The following is an 18,796-nucleotide window of genomic DNA, read 5'->3' on the forward strand; positions in this document are numbered from 1 at the left end:
TGGACCGAACATCTACCCGACCTCCCCACAATCTCACATACTGGACCGAACATCTACCCAACCTCCCCACAATCCTACATACTGAACATCTACCCGACCTCCCCACTATACTACATACTGGATCAAACATCTACCCGACCTCCCCACTATCCTACATACTGGACCGAACATCTACCCGACCTCCCCACAATCCTACATACTGGACCGAACATCTACCCGACCTCCCCACAATCCTACATACTGGACCGAACATCTACCCGACCTCCCCACAATCCTACATACTGAACATCTACCCGACCTCCCTGCAATCCTACATACTGGACCGAACATCTACCCGACCTCCCCACTATCCTACATACTGGACCGAACATCTACCCGACCTCCCCACTATCCTACATACTGGACCGAACATCTACCCGACCTCCCCACAATCCTACATACTGGACCGAACATCTACCCGACCTCCCCACAATCCTACATACTGGACCGAACATCTACCCGACCTCCCCACAATCCTACATACTGAACATCTACCCGACCTCCCTGCAATCCTACATACTGAACATCTACCCGACCTCTGCACAATCCTACATACTGGACCGAACATCTCCCCGACCTCCCCACAATCCTACATACTGGACCGAACATCTACCCGACCTCCCCACAATCCTACATACTGAACATCTACCCGACCTCCCCACAATCCTACATACTGGACCGAACATCTACCCGACCTCCCCACTATCCTACATACTGGACCGAACATCTACCCGACCTCCCCACAATCTCACATACTGGACCGAACATCTACCCAACCTCCCCACAATCCTACATACTGAACATCTACCCGACCTCCCCACTATACTACATACTGGATCAAACATCTACCCGACCTCCCCACTATCCTACATACTGGACCGAACATCTACCCGACCTCCCCACAATCCTACATACTGGACCGAACATCTACCCGACCTCCCCACAATCCTACATACTGGACCGAACATCTACCCGACCTCCCCACAATCCTACATACTGAACATCTACCCGACCTCCCTGCAATCCTATATACTGGACCGAACATCTACCCGACCTCCCCACTATCCTACATACTGGACCGAACATCTACCCGACCTCCCCACTATCCTACATACTGGACCGAACATCTACCCGACCTCCCCACAATCCTACATACTGGACCGAACATCTACCCGACCTCCCCACAATCCTACATACTGGACCGAACATCTACCCGACCTCCCCACAATCCTACATACTGGACCAAACATCTACCCGACCTCCCCACAATCCTAAATACTGGACCGAACATCTACCCGACCTCCCCACTATCCTACATACTGGACCGAACATCTACCCGACCTCCCCACAATCCTACATACTGGACCAAACATCTACCCAACCTCCCCACAATCTCACATACTGGACCAAACATCTACCCGACCTCCCCACTATACTACATACTGGACCAAACATCTACCCGACCTCCCCACAATCTCACATACTGGACCAAACATCTACCCGACCTCCCCACAATCTCACATACTGGACCGAACATCTACCCGACCTCCCCACAATCCTACATACTGGACCAAACATCTACCCAACCTCCCCACAATCTCACATACTGGACCAAACATCTACCCGACCTCCCCACTATACTACATACTGGACCAAACATCTACCCGACCTCCCCACAATCCTACATACTGGACCAAACATCTACCCGACCTCCCCACAATCTCACATACTGGACCAAACATCTACCTGACCTCCCCACAATCCTACATACTGAACATCTAAAAAAGATGCGGGTCCGCAACACTGAGGTACGTATAAAATAAGTTTTATTCCATCAGATTAAAAAATAGGTCGGAGTGACCATCCAGACAGAGAGCTGGTTACATAGACAAGTGCAAAAAGACTAGAAAAAGTGAAGAAAGTTAGACCTGTGGCAGCATGTTGTTTCTTCACTTTTTCTAGTCTTTTTGCACTTGTCTATGTAACCAGCTCTCTGTCTGGATGGTCACTCCGACCTATTTTTTAATCTGATGGAATAAAACTTATTTTATACGTACCTCAGTGTTGCGGACCCGCATCTTTTTTGCATGTCATTGGAAACACTGCTCCGTGGAGTCGGGAGGAAGGGTCGTGCACCTAGGTAACGCTATATGGACTTAATGGACATTTCTTCTGAAGGGTGAGCTTACCTTGACAATTTTTTGTTTCGAATTATACTGAACATCTACCCGACCTCCCCACAATCCTATATACTGGACCGAACATCTCCCCGACCTCCCCGCAATCCTACATACTGAACATCTACCCGACCTCTGCACAATCCTACATACTGGACCGTACATCTACCCAACCTCCCCACAATCCTACATACTGAACATCTACCCAACCTCCCCACAATCCTACATACTGAACATCTACCCGACCTCCCCACAATCCTATATACTGGACCGAACATCTCCCCGACCTCCCCGCAATCCTACATACTGAACATCTACCCGACCTCCCCACAATCCTACATACTGGACCAAACATCTACCCGACCTCCCCACAATCCTACATACTGGACCGAACATCTACCCGACCTCCCCACAATCCTACATACTGAACATCTACCCAACCTCCCCACAATCCTACATACTGAACATCTACCCGACCTCCCCACAATCCTATATACTGGACCGAACATCTCCCCGACCTCCCCGCAATCCTACATACTGAACATCTACCCGACCTCCCCACAATCCTACATACTGGACCAAACATCTACCCGACCTCCCCACAATCCTACATACTGGACCGAACATCTACCCGACCTCCCCACAATCCTACATACTGAACATCTACCCAACCTCCCCGCAATCCTACATACTGGACCGAACATCTACCCGACCTCCCCACTATCCTACATACTGGACCGAACATCTACCCGACCTCCCCACTATCCTACATACTGGACCGAACATCTACCCGACCTCCCCACAATCCTACATACTGAACATCTACCCGACCTCTGCACAATCCTACATACTGAACATCTACCCGACCTCCCCACAATCCTACATACTGAACATCTACCCAACCTCCCCACAATCCTACATACTGAACATCTACCCGACCTCCCCACAATCCTATATACTGGACCGAACATCTCCCCGACCTCCCCGCAATCCTACATACTGAACATCTACCCGACCTCCCCACAATCCTATATACTGGACCGAACATCTACCCGACCTCCCCACAATCCTACATACTGGACCAAACATCTACCCGACCTCCCCACAATCCTACATACTGGACCGAACATCTACCCGACCTCCCCACTATACTACATACTGGACCAAACATCTACCCGACCTCCCCACAATCTCACATACTGGACCGAACATCTACCCGACCTCCCCACAATCCTACATACTGGACCGAACATCTACCCGACCTCCCCACTATCCTACATACTGGACCGAACATCTACCCGACCTCCCCACAATCCTACATACTGAACATCTACCCAACCTCCCCGCAATCCTACATACTGGACCGAACATCTACCCGACCTCCCCACTATCCTACATACTGGACCGAACATCTACCCGACCTCCCCACTATCCTACATACTGGACCGAACATCTACCCGACCTCCCCACAATCCTACATACTGGACCAAACATCTACCCGACCTCCCCACAATCCTACATACTGGACCAAACATCTACCCGACCTCCCCACAATCTCACATACTGGACCAAACATCTACCCGACCTCCCCACAATCCTACATACTGAACATCTAAAAAAGATGCGGGTCCGCAACACTGAGGTACGTATAAAATAAGTTTTATTCCATCAGATTAAAAAATAGGTCGGAGTGACCATCCAGACAGAGAGCTGGTTACATAGACAAGTGCAAAAAGACTAGAAAAAGTGAAGAAAGTTAGACCTGTGGCAGCATGTTGTTTCTTCACTTTTTCTAGTCTTTTTGCACTTGTCTATGTAACCAGCTCTCTGTCTGGATGGTCACTCCGACCTATTTTTTAATCTGATGGAATAAAACTTATTTTATACGTACCTCAGTGTTGCGGACCCGCATCTTTTTTGCATGTCATTGGAAACACTGCTCCGTGGAGTCGGGAGGAAGGGTCGTGCACCTAGGTAACGCTATATGGACTTAACGGACATTTCTTCTGAAGGGTGAGCTTACCTTGACAATTTTTTGTTTCGAATTATACTGAACATCTACCCGACCTCCCCGCAATCCTACATACTGGACCGAACATCTCCCCGACCTCCCCACTATCCTACATACTGGACCGAACATCTCCCCCACCTCCCCGCAATCCTACATACTGAACATCTACCCGACCTCCCCGCAATCCTACATACTGAACATCTACCCGACCTCCCCGCAATCCTACATACTGGACCAAACATCTCCCCGACCTCCCCACTATCCTACATACTGGACCGAACATCTCCCCGACCTCCCCGCAATCCTACATACTGAACATCTACCCGACCTCCCCGCAATCCTACATACTGAACATCTACCCGACCTCCCCACTATCCTACATACTGAACATCTACCCAACCTCCCCACAATCCTACATACTGAACATCTACCCGACCTCCCCACAATCCTACATACTGGACCGAACATCTACCCGACCTCCCCACAATCCTAAATACTGGACCGAACATCTACCCGACCTCCCCACTATCCTACATACTGGACCGAACATCTACCCGACCTCCCCACAATCCTACATACTGGACCGAACATCTACCCGACCTCCCCACAATCCTACATACTGGACCAAACATCTACCCGACCTCCCCACAATCTCACATACTGGACCGAACATCTACCCGACCTCCCCACAATCTCACATACTGGACCGAACATCTACCCGACCTCCCCACAATCCTACATACTGGACCGAACATCTACCCGACCTCCCCACAATCCTACATACTGAACATCTAAAAAAGATGCGGGTCCGCAACACTGAGGTACGTATAAAATAAGTTTTATTCCATCAGATTAAAAAATAGGTCGGAGTGACCATCCAGACAGAGAGCTGGTTACATAGACAAGTGCAAAAAGACTAGAAAAAGTGAAGAAACAACATGCTGCCACAGGTCTAACTTTCTTCACTTTTTCTAGTCTTTTTGCACTTGTCTATGTAACCAGCTCTCTGTCTGGATGGTCACTCCGACCTATTTTTTAATCTGATGGAATAAAACTTATTTTATACGTACCTCAGTGTTGCGGACCCGCATCTTTTTTGCATGTCATTGGAAACACTGCTCCGTGGAGTCGGGAGGAAGGGTCGTGCACCTAGGTAACGCTATATGGACTTAATGGACATTTCTTCTGAAGGGTGAGCTTACCTTGACAATTTTTTGTTTCGAATTATACTGAACATCTACCCGACCTCCCCACAATCCTATATACTGGACCGAACATCTCCCCGACCTCCCCGCAATCCTACATACTGAACATCTACCCGACCTCTGCACAATCCTACATACTGGACCGAACATCTACCCGACCTCCCCACTATCCTACATACTGGACCGAACATCTACCCGACCTCCCCGCAATCCTACATACTGAACATCTACCCGACCTCCCCACAATCCTACATACTGAACATCTACCCGACCTCCCCACAATCCTACATACTGGACCAAACATCTCCCCGACCTCCCCGCAATCCTACATACTGGACCGAACATCTACCCAACCTCCCCACAATCCTACATACTGAACATCTACCCGACCTCCCCACAATCCTACATACTGGACCGAACATCTACCCAACCTCCCCACTATCCTACATACTGGACCGAACATCTCCCCGACCTCCCCACAATCCTACATACTGAACATCTACCCGACCTCCCCACAATCCTACATACTGGACCGAACATCTCCCCGACCTCCCCACAATCCTACATACTGAACATCTACCCGACCTCCCCACAATCCTACATACTGAACATCTACCCGACCTCCCCACAATCCTACATACTGGACCAAACATCTCCCCGACCTCCCCGCAATCCTACATACTGGACCGAACATCTACCCAACCTCCCCACAATCCTACATACTGAACATCTACCCGACCTCCCCACAATCCTACATACTGGACCGAACATCTCCCCGACCTCCCCACAATCCTACATACTGGACCAAACATCTACCCGACGTCCCCGCAATCCTACATACTGGACCAAACATCTACCCGACCTCCCCGCAATCCTACATACTGAACATCTACCCGACCTCTGCACAATCCTACATACTGGACCGAACATCTCCCCGACCTCCCCACAATCCTACATACTGGACCGAACATCTACCCGACCTCCCCACAATCCTACATACTGAACATCTACCCGACCTCCCCACAATCCTACATACTGGACCGAACATCTACCCGACCTCTGCACAATCATACGTACCTGGATGAGTGTCCATGTCAGACCATGGGAATGATGGCAGCAGTAGAGGATGAGCTGATTCTTTAGAAGGCAGTGACCCATCTACACAAGTGATTGTCAGGGAGTCCAGTATTGCATATGACCATGTAGAATAGGATATAACATTAACCCCTTTATCTTCTTCCTCCCAGATTGCTGGAGACAGAAAGTATCTGCCCCATGTGTTCTGAGAGAGTCAAAGCCGCTGAGCTGGAGAAAGTCCTGGATTGTTCTACATATCTCAAGCAGGAGAAGGAGGATCAGTAAAACCGGTACAAGTTATAGATTAGGTAGCGATACATTCCTAATAACAATGTTACGTCACTATAACAATTGGGGTATGGTGATAAGTACAGCAAGTAATACGCTGCTATTGTGATGGGGCGTCCCAACAAGTTCAGATCAGGGAAACAGGAGGGAGATGTGATTAACAATAGCCAACTTACACCAGATACCCATGGGACCGTTTCTGGGGGGAAAAGCGAACACATTATTGTAATTTGGAACAATTCTATTAAAAGTAGAGCTCAAGGGTATATATAAGTAGGCTTGTTTCACCAGTTTTGCTCAGCCAGACCCTGCAGCGAAGCCTTCCTATAGGGGGCCCTATCAGGTTTTTTTCTACCTGGCTACATTTCTGTCTGAGGCAGGGGGTGTACAATACAGAGCAGTCTGCCCCTTCCCCATTTTTATACATAATTCTGCCAGAAGCAACTATAATGTAGCAAATGCAGATAAAAAGATCTGATACAGAAACCAGAATTACCACAGTACAAAGAGGAATCCCATCAGCAATGACACATGGAGCTAGGAAGTAGATCAACTCTCCATAAACAGCTGCAGACTCCTCTCTGAGCCTTGTACAGACAGGGAGCCTCTAATATGCTGAACATTATCTCATTTTACTCTCTGCAGATGTCCTGACTAGTGTCATATAGACTATGCTTTCTGCATATGGTATTACAATTCTGATTGGACTCCTTAGTATCAGTCCCATTGGGTGTAAAGTACAGTGTATACTATAAAAGAAACAAGTGTTGTGGGGTCAGCAGAAGACGTCATGCACATGCTAGGAGATATCAGTGTGTTTTTGCTTAGCTGGACTTTCCTTACCCCCAAGGGGGAATTGAAAGCTCATAATACACTAACGTGAGATCCTTGTTGGGGATCATAATGCAATGCTACTGCAACCTAAACATGCAGAGGTTATAAAGAGAGACCTGCCCTTCCCCCATCTACATCCTGTGGTCCATCTTAAGCCTAGATGGACCTTCCCAATTGTGTGCTTTCCGTGTTTTTCATGGCTAGTACATGGACCCATTTATCCCTATGGCCCCATACGGACACCTGTGTATTATCATGGGCCATGTGAGCCCTGTGCAAATATCAGGACAGCTCTTAATTGTCAGTTTTGTGGCCTGGGATGACTAAAAGTAAGTGGACTCAGACGTAGGTCATCCATGTGCAGTTTATGTCTTTTTACCACAAACTGGGCACATGTGAACACAGTAGTGGGCATGTAGCCTAAGGGTAAGTTCACACAGGGTTTTTTTGGTCCGGATTTTGACATGGGAATCTGCATCAGAATCTGAACCAAAAAAAAACGCCTCATGGCAGTCCGCAAATGAATGGGCCTAATCAGGAAGGCGTGACGCGTCGCTGGTGGATTCAGTGGCAACATAGGGCAGCTTGCTTCATTTTTCCGCGAGTGGAAAAATACCGCTAGCAGAAAAAGGAAGTGTACAGCTCCTAATGAAGTCAATGGGAGGCGTTTTTTGGAGCTGGATTCAGTGTCAAATCTGGACCAAAAACCCCCGTGTGACTTTACCCTAATAGAGTGAAAATTTGGAAGGAGGGAGACACCTAGTGGCAAGGACTTTAGGCCGAAAGCAGCAATTATGTTTGGGTTTTTTCCTTTACATGTTGGTCCAGAATCCCATGGTTTATGAAATGAGACTAAGTTGGCTAAAAAAAAGTAAATGACCATTTAATTTCCGTTTTCTTTTCTCCATAGGTCTTCATGTCTTGATGTTACAGAAGATTTACAGACTATTTTTCTAGCACTACAATTGTATTGTGATCAGTTCTGTACATACTTTTTAATAACGGTTTTGTATTTGTGACCAAATGTTATCTAAACTACAATATTTATAATAAAAATAAAATAAGTTTGTACTATTGTGGGGTTTGTTTGTTTTTTGGTGGATCACTTAGGCTATATATATATATATATATATATACACACATGACCGTCTGCTTGTAGCCAAGCCATGGAAGTGCAGGCACGTATAACGTCTGCTAAAGATACAACTGTGCAAAAATGAAAATTTTAAGGGAGCCTACGCTTGCTCATTCTGAACATAAAACTCATTCAGAGTGAGCGGCGTAAAAAACAGATCCCATTGACTTGAATGGGTGCCAGCATACGAGCGCTCCCCATTGAAATCAATGGGAGGCTTTTTTACCTATTGCTTTCAATGTGATACGCGCCTATGCCGGCACCCATTCAAGTCAATGGGACCTGTTTTTTACGCCGCTCACTCTGAACGAGTTTTATGTTCACAATGAGCGAGCGTAAACTCCGAGTTCAGGCTCCCTAAGAATAAATCATACAAAACATAAAACCAGAGATTCCGTTTTTGTGAAACTAACTTTAATGAAGTTTTTCATATAGTTACAATATTATTATACAAAGTACTGTTTATATTCTATATACAGAAGAAAGGAGGGAAGACTCCGTAACATAAAGTACACCTGGAGAAAAAAGTGCTGGAGAGTACACGGGCCTGAATGGTACATACTAAAAAGCTGTGTAAATGGAGCCTTTCCTTATTACTGTACACTGTCACTGGGGGGGGAATCCAAGACCACTTATCACAAGACCCCCCCAGGCCGATGACAGATCTGTCCGGAGCCGTCAGCCATTGCTTACTCTACGTCTCACTTGGCCTTCTTAGCTTTTGCTTTACCTTTACTTGGCTTTTTGTCTCCACCTTTGTCAGCCTTTGAAGCTTTTGATTTTTTTGCCTAGAAATGGGGAAAAGAAGAAATGCTTTAGCTCTTTAAATTTGTCAATACAGAAATTAAAACCACTATAGCTATACCAGAACCGCTAGTCTTTATAAGGCTGTACCAATATAGTAAAGGACACACTATATCTATGGTCAGTGGATGCAGAAAATTACTTAAAGGGGTATTCCCATGTCCCTTGCTCACCAGTCTTCGCTGCTGCAAAGACTTCTTTCTTCCTGGTTTTCTACGTCAATTGGTGGGCGGGGTTTCATATGCAAAGCCATACTGTCCGACTACCTCCAGTTTAGCTCCACCCCCAAATTAGCATGTAGCTCCGCCCACCACATAGCGTGATCCTATGGGACGACTAAAGGGCCTGTGATGTCATCAAAGGTCCTATAACACTTGGATTTAGCTTGTTCTATATAGAGTCGCCTAAATCCTACTGGGCTAAGGGACCAGGTCCTTCTGCCCACTAACTTTTAACCTGCTCTATATAAGAAAGCTCAATCCTAGTGAGCAGAGGGACCAGGTCATTTAGACTGTTTTATATAAGAAAGCAGCACTCATTTCCCCCCCTCCTTTATCTGAAAGCAGGAAGCTAGGTCACATGTGTGGTGCAGACACAGGAACAGCTACAGACACAGGCTTAGCCCCTCCCCCCTGAGAGCAGGCAGCTACATCACTTGGGAAATGAGCAGATAATCCCAAGGGCCATAGAAACGCAGTGTCAACAATGAAGTGAATAAATTAAGATAGCGGACAAACAAAGCAGTTTTGATAAAGCAATGTATTTAGGAAAAGTCTTAAATCCACATTAACAAGCAGTATAGATAGGATCCTTGTGATGGGACAACCCCTTTAAGAGACACTTAACCCAATTTGGTCAATTCTGTGCTTCCCAATCAGTTTCTATAATAAGGTGGACATGTGTAGTGGCCTCCCCCTCTCCTCCCCCCATCTTCTCAGTCAGTTTCTCAATATCATTCACTGCTCTTTTTTTGGTGGTTTATATATCCAGCCACACCTGGATTTGTAAAACCAATCTTGCCAACTCTAGCTGTGCCGACACTTGCTGCTAAATAAAGCTGACCGTGCACCTTCTATAAACCTCAGCCAAACCCACAAATTCTAGCAGGGACTGATCAGCCATCTAATGGGTTTAAAAGTATCATGACTCTTCCTCAATAGGACAGGAACCGAAGGTTTGGGATGTTAGATTTCTAAATACTGATCCTCAGATTAGCCATCCACCAGGTGTACCCGATGCTATTGGTTTACTCCAACATTCCCTCTACAGAATACATGTATGATAAGGTCATGGACAAGACTTTGCCTAAACATGTCCATACACCTTAGATAGCTGTAAGACAAATATGTAAGTAGATAATCTGCCGTACAATTTCATAGTGTGAGACATTTAATAAGATTTGCTTAATAAAATTTGCATAAACCTAGTGAACCTGGCTGAAAATACTCCAAATTCACCCCCGAGGCACACACCGTTTGATCCCTTTGGCACATCTTGGGCTTTTTACTTCTCTACTACACTTCCTGGATGGTTTTGCAACATAAAATGGTGCCTACCAGTTTATAAATGTGGCGCATTTTCCAATTCGGCAAAGCTGTAGCCACTTTCTGAATACCACCTAGTAAAGTGTCTAGCATACAAGCATTTGCTAGGTTTTTTTGCACATTACAAGTCGGAATTTAGTAAGGTTGTGTTTGCACTGCTGTTATTATAACAGTTGTTCTGATCTGTGAGAAATATGGGCTGAAAGGTCGCCAGAATGACTGATGTAGGCAAATCCCCCTCTGTCTGCATCAGGCTCCATGCATTGCAATGTTAAAAACAAGATTAAACAAAAACTCTTCTGTCTATTCTGTAAATACGGCGCGTCGTCTGAATCAGACCAATAGTGAACATACTTGGATACAGCAAAACATTAAAAGAGGCAAACTTACCCCCATCACTCAGCCCGTGTACGGAACATACAGTTGCATAAGAAAAGCCAACTGGCCAGACACAGTCATTTCAAAATGGCCACTTTCAGCAATATTTTTTTTATAATTTTTATATAGATTGTGAGCCCCACATAGAGCTCACAATGTACATTTTTTCCCTATCAGTATGTCTTTGGAATATGGGATGGAAATCCATGCAAACACGGGGAGAACATACAAACTCCTTACAGATGGTTTTTTGCCCTTGGTGGGATTTGAACACCAGGACTCCAGCGCTGCAAGGCTGCAGTGCTAACCACTGAGCCACTTTCAGCAAATTTCTCAGCCTGAAGCAGCTAGCCATCAGCCATTGTGTGCACTTAGGTGTATGGCACACTACGCTGGATAACAAGGGGTTAAGCAGGAAGCTCTCCAGCCTTGTACCTCAAGCCAATATTACAAATTTATTTCTCTGTACTCTCCTCACAAGGAGGAATCGATTTCCCGGCTGGTTATGAAGCACATTAATTCTCCATGTTATTACATATAGCTGTGGGCGCAGGAGCTTATTACTTCTGTATTATTATGTCTAAGCTTCGCGCAGCAGGCCCGTGACGTCACCACCACCGCCTGGGGCTGCAGTGTACATCCCAAATACTCGGTGTCAGTAAATATGTAGGATGGGGCCTAGGCATGGGGCCAGGGTTACCCAGGATTACTGGTAATGAATTTGTTGCCCATAGCAAGCAGTTAGCGCGCCATATAACCAGGACAGTTTTCTCTCTTGTTCTCCGTTTTCGTACACGAGGCCATTTCTATCTATAGGGTGAAGCTAGTCACATTCTGCACGTGCTTAAAGCGAGTCTAATACAATTTCAATCCGAAAACCCAAGAGGTTAAATCATCACAAAATCTGTCCTTTACCTTTATCATTGCGTCTACAGAGACATCCTCCTCGTTTTCCTCGGTCTGCGTCTCTTCCAGGTTTTCCTCTTCGCCATATTCAGACTGTATGGCAGAAGAATTATTTCTTTTGGTGGCCTTAACCACTTGCAGAGAGTAAGGTGTGAGATGGGTTTCCTTGTTATAGCCACGGGTGAAGGCCGCCTTCACCTGAGAAAAACCGTAGCTGGTTATTATCTTGTGATGGGAAACTCCCCAGGGTCTGATTTTTTTCACTTTGAGGTGTGAAGAGATCCCAGAATATACGATTGATTGATTATTGAATCTCATTGGGCCAACCTGAAATTTTTGGAAAACTCGTAACCCAGTTTTTGCTCATCCCTAGCATTTTCGCTCTCAGTTTTGTGCATATTTTTCAGTGAATTTCCGGTTTTATAATGTGTTTTTGCCTATACAGATTCTACTTGGAGAAGCCGTGTGACCAAAAACCGCCATGTAACAGAAAATTTAACAAAACTTGTATATAAAAAGAACCCTAAATACCCCGACCGTAAAAATGAGCCTGAATTCTGGAGTAATTTGTGCGAAAGAACTAACATACTTCACGCCACGTTTCATTAGAGTTTCAGATAATTTTCTGACTTGTACGAATTTTGGGCGAATTTTTTCTGGTGTAAACTAAGCCAGCTAATAGGAGTTGTAATGTGACAGATTTATCATCTATGGTAGTAGAGATGAGCGAACACTGTTGGGATCAGCCGATCCAAACAGCACGCTCCCATAGAAATGAATGGGAAGCACCTGTGACGCTGACTTTGCCGGCGGCCGGCCGCTTAACCCCCCGCGTGCCGGCCGCTTCCATTCATTTCTATGGGAGCGTGCTGTTCGGAACGGCTGATCCGAACAGTGTTCGCTCATCTCTAATGGTTAGATACTTCTATCACCTGGCATAGTCTCAGGCTGTCTCTTAGACCCCAATGTTGGATTGTCACAGACAATGTTCATCACAAAGGGGTTTATGTGGATTAGGGGATTCTGACATTACCATGTATCTTCACCGTACCTTAGGATCCAGTTTAGAAAAGGGAGTAGGTTTTCCACCCCAGCTGCAGATTTCCATAATATTATCATAATCTTCTTTCATCAAGTAGTACGTGTCCATAAGATCCACCACTTCCTGCACACCATCTGCCCCGTGTGCAGCCAAAGGGTGCACCAGCCTGTCCCTCATGTATGACAAGTAATCCAGGTTCAGTGCACACTTGCTTGTTCGTGTTCTGAAAGAGGAGAAATGTAAACGGGGTCAATATCATTTGCTGCCCAACCCCATATGCAAGTTTGGCCACAATTAATCTCATGTGCATGGCAAATTCAAGAACCTAAGGATTACTTGTAGAGCAGGTCTTACCTAAGAGACGTGTGCATGGCGAGCTCCTGGGTAATGCGGTCATGTTTCCCTGTAGAGGAGTATTTTCCCAGCCAACTAGGAAAGCTTGGAAACTGGGACATGTACCCCCTCATCAGCTCCCCGGGAAGGACACTGGCATAGATCGCCTAAGGAGAAAATGATATTTCTCTAAGAATTGCCAGATTTTCCACTTTTTCTGTTTTTAGGTAACAATTCTTTATTGTATCTTAAAGGGATTCTACCATTAAAACCTCTGTTTTTGTGGATAAGACGTCGGAATAGCCTTTAGAAAGGCTATTCGTCTCTTACCTTTAGATGTGATCTCCGCCGCGCCGTTCCTTAGAAATACCGTTTTTTACCAGTATGTAAATTAGTTCTCTGGCAGCGATAGGGGCGGGCCCCAGCACTGAAAATGCGATGGGGGCGTCGCCACTGCAGCTCGAGAACACGATCCTGCGACGCCTCTATCTTCGGCTGGATCCTCCCCTTCTCTGTCGTCTTCCTCCTGCGTTACCTCCGACGCCTGCGCAGTTGGCTCTGCCAGTGAGACACTAGTAGAGCCGACTGCGCATGCCGGCCGGTGGCCATTTTTGGGAGGCTGCTCTTGCTCTTGTAGTTCAATGCAGGAGCAGCCTCCAAAAATGGCTGCCGGCCGGCATTCGCACTCGGCTTTGCTAGTGTCTCACTGACAGAGCCAACTGCGCAGGCGTTGGAGGTGGCGCAGGAAGAAGACGACAGAGAAGGGGAGGATCCAGCCGAAGATAGAGGCGTCGGAGGATCGTGTTCTCGAGTAGCAGTGGGGACGCCCCCATCGCATTTCCAGAACTGGGGCCCGCCCCCATCGCTGTGAGAGAACTAATTTGCATACCGGTAAAAACCGGTATTTCTAAGGAACGGCGCGGCGGAGATCACATCTAAAGGTAAGAGACGAATAGCCTTTCTAAAGGCTATTCCGACGTCTTATCCACACAAAAAAAGAGGTTTTAATGGTAGAATCCCTTTAATATATTTTGATAGCAGTCAGAGCTCCAACTACATGCATTTAAAAGACAGTAAAACTTCTCCAATAGACCACCCCCTTACACCCCTACCGATTTTCAGTTTCCAAATTAACCACTTTTGTAATGCAATTTTCTGTGGACATCTCAGAGGTTTCACTGTATAACATTCTGCCTTCCTGCAGCCACCACTAGGGGGAGAGCATGAGCTCACTGCTACCATCTTATAATTGACATAATTCTAGTACACAGGAACACCCCTAGCGTCTGCTGCAGAGTCCAAGTCATCTCTTAAAGGGGTTTCCCGGCACTAGGATATTAAATTGCTGCAGCGTCCTCAACTACTTATAAAGCATAGTGCCGTTCGTTGTGTAGTAGCTATGCTTGTAGTAGTGTAGGTCAGTCCTATTGCCTTGAATGGGACTGAGCTGCACCATGGTCATGTGACCAACAAACATGAAACTCAATATTGCAGTGCCGGTTTATGCAGGAGACTTAGACCTTTGTATCAGATGAATGGAGCTCCAACTGTTTTATTGCAAAATATAGTCGCTTAGAATCTTGAGTATATTTACATGGAAAAAATTCTAAGTTCAATAATAAAAGTTTTGGTCCCGCCCACACTTTTGTTGTGTTTTTTTTTTTACCATTATTAACCTTTTTATTACTTTATTTTAAATGACTTAAAAAGTGAAAGTTGATTAAAATAAGCTTTACCTGTGTTGGTAAGAGGCTCCAGACCTGTTTACTCCGAATAGCCCTGTCTACAAGATCGCCGTCACATATACTATCGGCCGCCTTGCTCAGGAGCGTTAAGTGCTTCTTCAGGTTTCCTCTGCACACAAGAAACACAATGATATGACTTGTTGGACAATTCCATCTATGCAGACGTCCAGTACATCACCAGATTTAGAGATCTTACCCCGCAGCGGCAGGTTTGACATGAACATAATTTTCTTGAACAAACAGAGGTGCCATGGAGTAGTCATGGAAGAAGAGATCCGACTTGTCTATCAGGGTCATGTGAGCAGTCTCTTCACCACCAACAAACACCTTACGTACAACATCAAATGGACCCTGCCAAAAAAACATGCGAGCACAGTTAGAATAATAACAGCCAGCGTATGAGCGGAGGAGCGCGAGCGGCACTGCACACACCAGACTATTACCAGGGAATTATAGAAGGAAATCTAGCAATATCATTTGTATACATCTTCCTCATATATGATGGTTGGATGCTTCAGGCCCAAAGCCAAACGCTGCACATCCAGAAGATTTGGATATTTAATTTTTTTTGCCATGTAAAGAATATGTGGAGAAATACCACCAGATACACAAGAGTCCTTGTGCCTTCCTCTAGATCAGGGGTGGGCAATTAATTTTCCCATGGGGTCACATGAGAAATTGTAACGGTTTTAGAGGGCCATGCGCGCGCGGGAAATTTAGCTCCACCCACTTCTATGCTAACTCCGCCCAGTCTCAATTATTTCTCCATTTGCCCCCACAAAGTATAATCCTCCTACAGTCACCTGTATATTATATTATAATGTTCCCCTCCAAATGTCCCACAGTATTAAGTCCCTCTCCTGGTGCCCCAGTATAAACCAGCAGAAACTAGAGGGGACATTAAACTGGGGGCAACTAGAGGCAGACATGTCCCCCTCCAGTTACCCCCATGGATTAATATCCTCCTCCAGCTACCCCAGTTTAATGTCACCCTCCATATGCCCCCTAGTTTAATGTCCCCCCTCCATGTGCATTCAGTTTAACTGCCCCCCTACATCTGCCCCTAGTTCCCCCTCTTGCTCACACATGCTGTCTCTTCTCTCTTCTTTATCATCCAGCAGCCTCCATTGCCGGCAGCTTGCAGTAAGCACACAGTCCCGTGTGGCTCCACCCACTAACGAGTCATAGCCTATCCTGGTGATAGGCTGTGATGACGTCATCACAGGTCCTTCAACGAATTTCCAAAAGCTATGCGGGCCGGGCAGAACAAGGCAGAGGGCCAGATGTGACCCGCGGGCCGGCCATTGCCCAGGTCTGCTCTAGATCAACACTGCAGAAGAATTCACTGGATAGGATGGACACATGCTTTGTTTTTTAGCCTTCTAGTTTGTTACACATAGGTCAGCCATTATACAAAGTAGATATTGTTGTGTTGGGCAATGCAAATCTCTGTCGCAGGACTACAGGAAACAGTCTGAACAACATATAGGCTTTGGTCCTGTAACAAAGTGATCCTAAGACTTAGCATGTAAGATAAAAACTGAATCATCTTCTGCTAAGACTCCTTTAAAGAGGACCTTTCATGTCCTCAAGCACATGTGGTCTTATATACCATGTACTGAATTCAGCACACTGTCAGCTTTACCGTTATGTGCCCCGGATGTCAGAGGGAGTGTTTCTTACCCCCCAGCGATGACGCTAAGCTGTAAGGAACCCCTCCCCGCTCCTCCATAGTCTAGTACTGGGGGCAGTGTCATCATACATAGCGACAACCACATTCCAAGAAGATGCTTACCATTTTAATGTCCTTTTTGGCATTGTTGGCACTACTCTTAGCGTCATCGTACGTTAAGGCTTTGCTGCTTGCACACCACATACTGAGATTATGCAGTACCTGAAAGAAGAAAGTAAGCAAATCAAACCAAGAAGCCACAACATGCAATACATTTCGTTACGTGCAATGGTTCACACCTGCCGAATATCTTGGTTCGCTCCAAGAATTACTTCGTTCATAGCTGGTGGAGGGATCTTTAAGCCCTCCTTAAAGGCCACAGACATCATGGCACCCTGGAGAAACAGAACATAGATCAGTTTGAAAGAGTATTCACTCCATAAAAAAAAATAGAGAGAGAGAGACTATTCTAAAATCACATAAACTGACCTTAATCTGTTCCAGTCTTGGCCTTTGGAATCGGAGGTCAAAACAGTAGTTTGATAGGGATCGGATCTTAGGATGGTTCCGGTCATTGCACATACAGATTATGGGAATCTTAGAACCTTTTATAAGGGCGATCAGCTCCTAAAACAGAACAATGAAACCGTCAATGAAAGATTTAACTACTGCAAGCAAACAAGGATGACAAAAAGAAGAAAGGGTTAAACTGTGCACCACCTCGAATTCTGACCACCACTCTGTTCTTGCTGTCTAATGGGAGAACTGATGTATATCTGAGTTTAACCCCAAACAAAACTTCTGTTATGTGTATGCAATATCATTTACTAGTGTCACAAATGCAGCTAGAAAATCAAGTTATTCAAAAGTTTTGTGATACTAATACCTGGGGAGGTGAGATGAACATGACTGGATATAAGGAGCTTTCCCTCCATCTAGAAAAAGTGGAGCTGTCACCACTCCAGGCTATTTGTCTCCTACCTTTCTTTGTGTTCTCCGCACCGCCGTTCGCCTAGAATCCCGGATTTCGTCGGTATGCAAATGAGTTCTTTCACAGCACTGGGGGTGGGCCTCAGCACTCAAACAGCACTGGGGGCGTCCCCAATGCTGCGAGAGAACTCTCTCCAGCGCGGCCTCCATCTTCGCCAGGAACGTCATCTTCCTCCTATTCTTAAGGCAGTGGGTTGTAACTTCTAGGCCTCGGGCAGAGCAGACTGCGCATGCCCACAGGCCACGAGAAAATGGCCGCCTACAATACTGTGCGAGCGGCCATTTTCTCGTGGCCTGTGGGCATGCACAGTCTTCTCTGCTCAAGGCCCGAGGCCTAGAAGTTACAAGCCACCACCGGAAGAAGATGCTGAAGAGGACGCTGCTGAAGAAGAGGAGGTTGGGGAGAGTTCTCTCGCAGCATTGGGGACGCCACCAGTGCTGTCTGAGCGCTGGGGCCCGCCCTCAGTGCTGCGAAAGAACTCATTTGCATACCGGTAAAAAACGGTATTTCCACCGAACGGCGGGCCGGAGGCGACTGATAAAGATAGGAGATGAATAGCCTTTCTGAAGGCTACTTCGACGTGTCAGCTAGAAAAAAAAAAAGGGTTTCTATGAT

The 18,796-nt window shown here is 46.2% G+C and overlaps 2 protein-coding genes across 4 annotated transcripts in view; one reads left to right on the forward strand and one right to left on the reverse strand.

Annotated features, from left to right (window-relative positions):
• Positions 1-6,794, forward strand: part of WDR19 (WD repeat domain 19) — a 47,672-nt gene extending 40,878 nt beyond the window's left edge. The window contains exon 36 of the mRNA XM_075261319.1: positions 6,680-6,794. Coding sequence (XP_075117420.1) covers positions 6,680-6,794 — 115 coding nt within the window. The remainder of the gene's footprint in view (positions 1-6,679) is intronic.
• A 2,395-nt stretch (positions 6,795-9,189) lies between these two features.
• RFC1 (replication factor C subunit 1) overlaps positions 9,190-18,796 on the reverse strand; it is a 41,487-nt gene continuing 31,880 nt past the window's right edge. For all 3 annotated transcript variants that reach the window (XM_075261380.1, XM_075261379.1, XM_075261377.1), the window contains exons 17-25: positions 17,680-17,817; positions 17,490-17,585; positions 17,314-17,412; positions 15,715-15,869; positions 15,510-15,627; positions 13,795-13,940; positions 13,450-13,663; positions 12,408-12,596; positions 9,190-9,554 (exon numbers count right to left, since the gene is read on the reverse strand). In XM_075261380.1, coding sequence (XP_075117481.1) covers positions 9,468-9,554; positions 12,408-12,596; positions 13,450-13,663; positions 13,795-13,940; positions 15,510-15,627; positions 15,715-15,869; positions 17,314-17,412; positions 17,490-17,585; positions 17,680-17,817 — 1,242 coding nt within the window. In that variant the 3' untranslated portion in view covers positions 9,190-9,467. The remainder of the gene's footprint in view (positions 9,555-12,407; positions 12,597-13,449; positions 13,664-13,794; positions 13,941-15,509; positions 15,628-15,714; positions 15,870-17,313; positions 17,413-17,489; positions 17,586-17,679; positions 17,818-18,796) is intronic.

Source organism: Leptodactylus fuscus, chromosome 1 (assembly GCF_031893055.1).
Source record: "Leptodactylus fuscus isolate aLepFus1 chromosome 1, aLepFus1.hap2, whole genome shotgun sequence".
Taxonomy (NCBI): Eukaryota; Metazoa; Chordata; class Amphibia; order Anura; family Leptodactylidae; genus Leptodactylus; species Leptodactylus fuscus.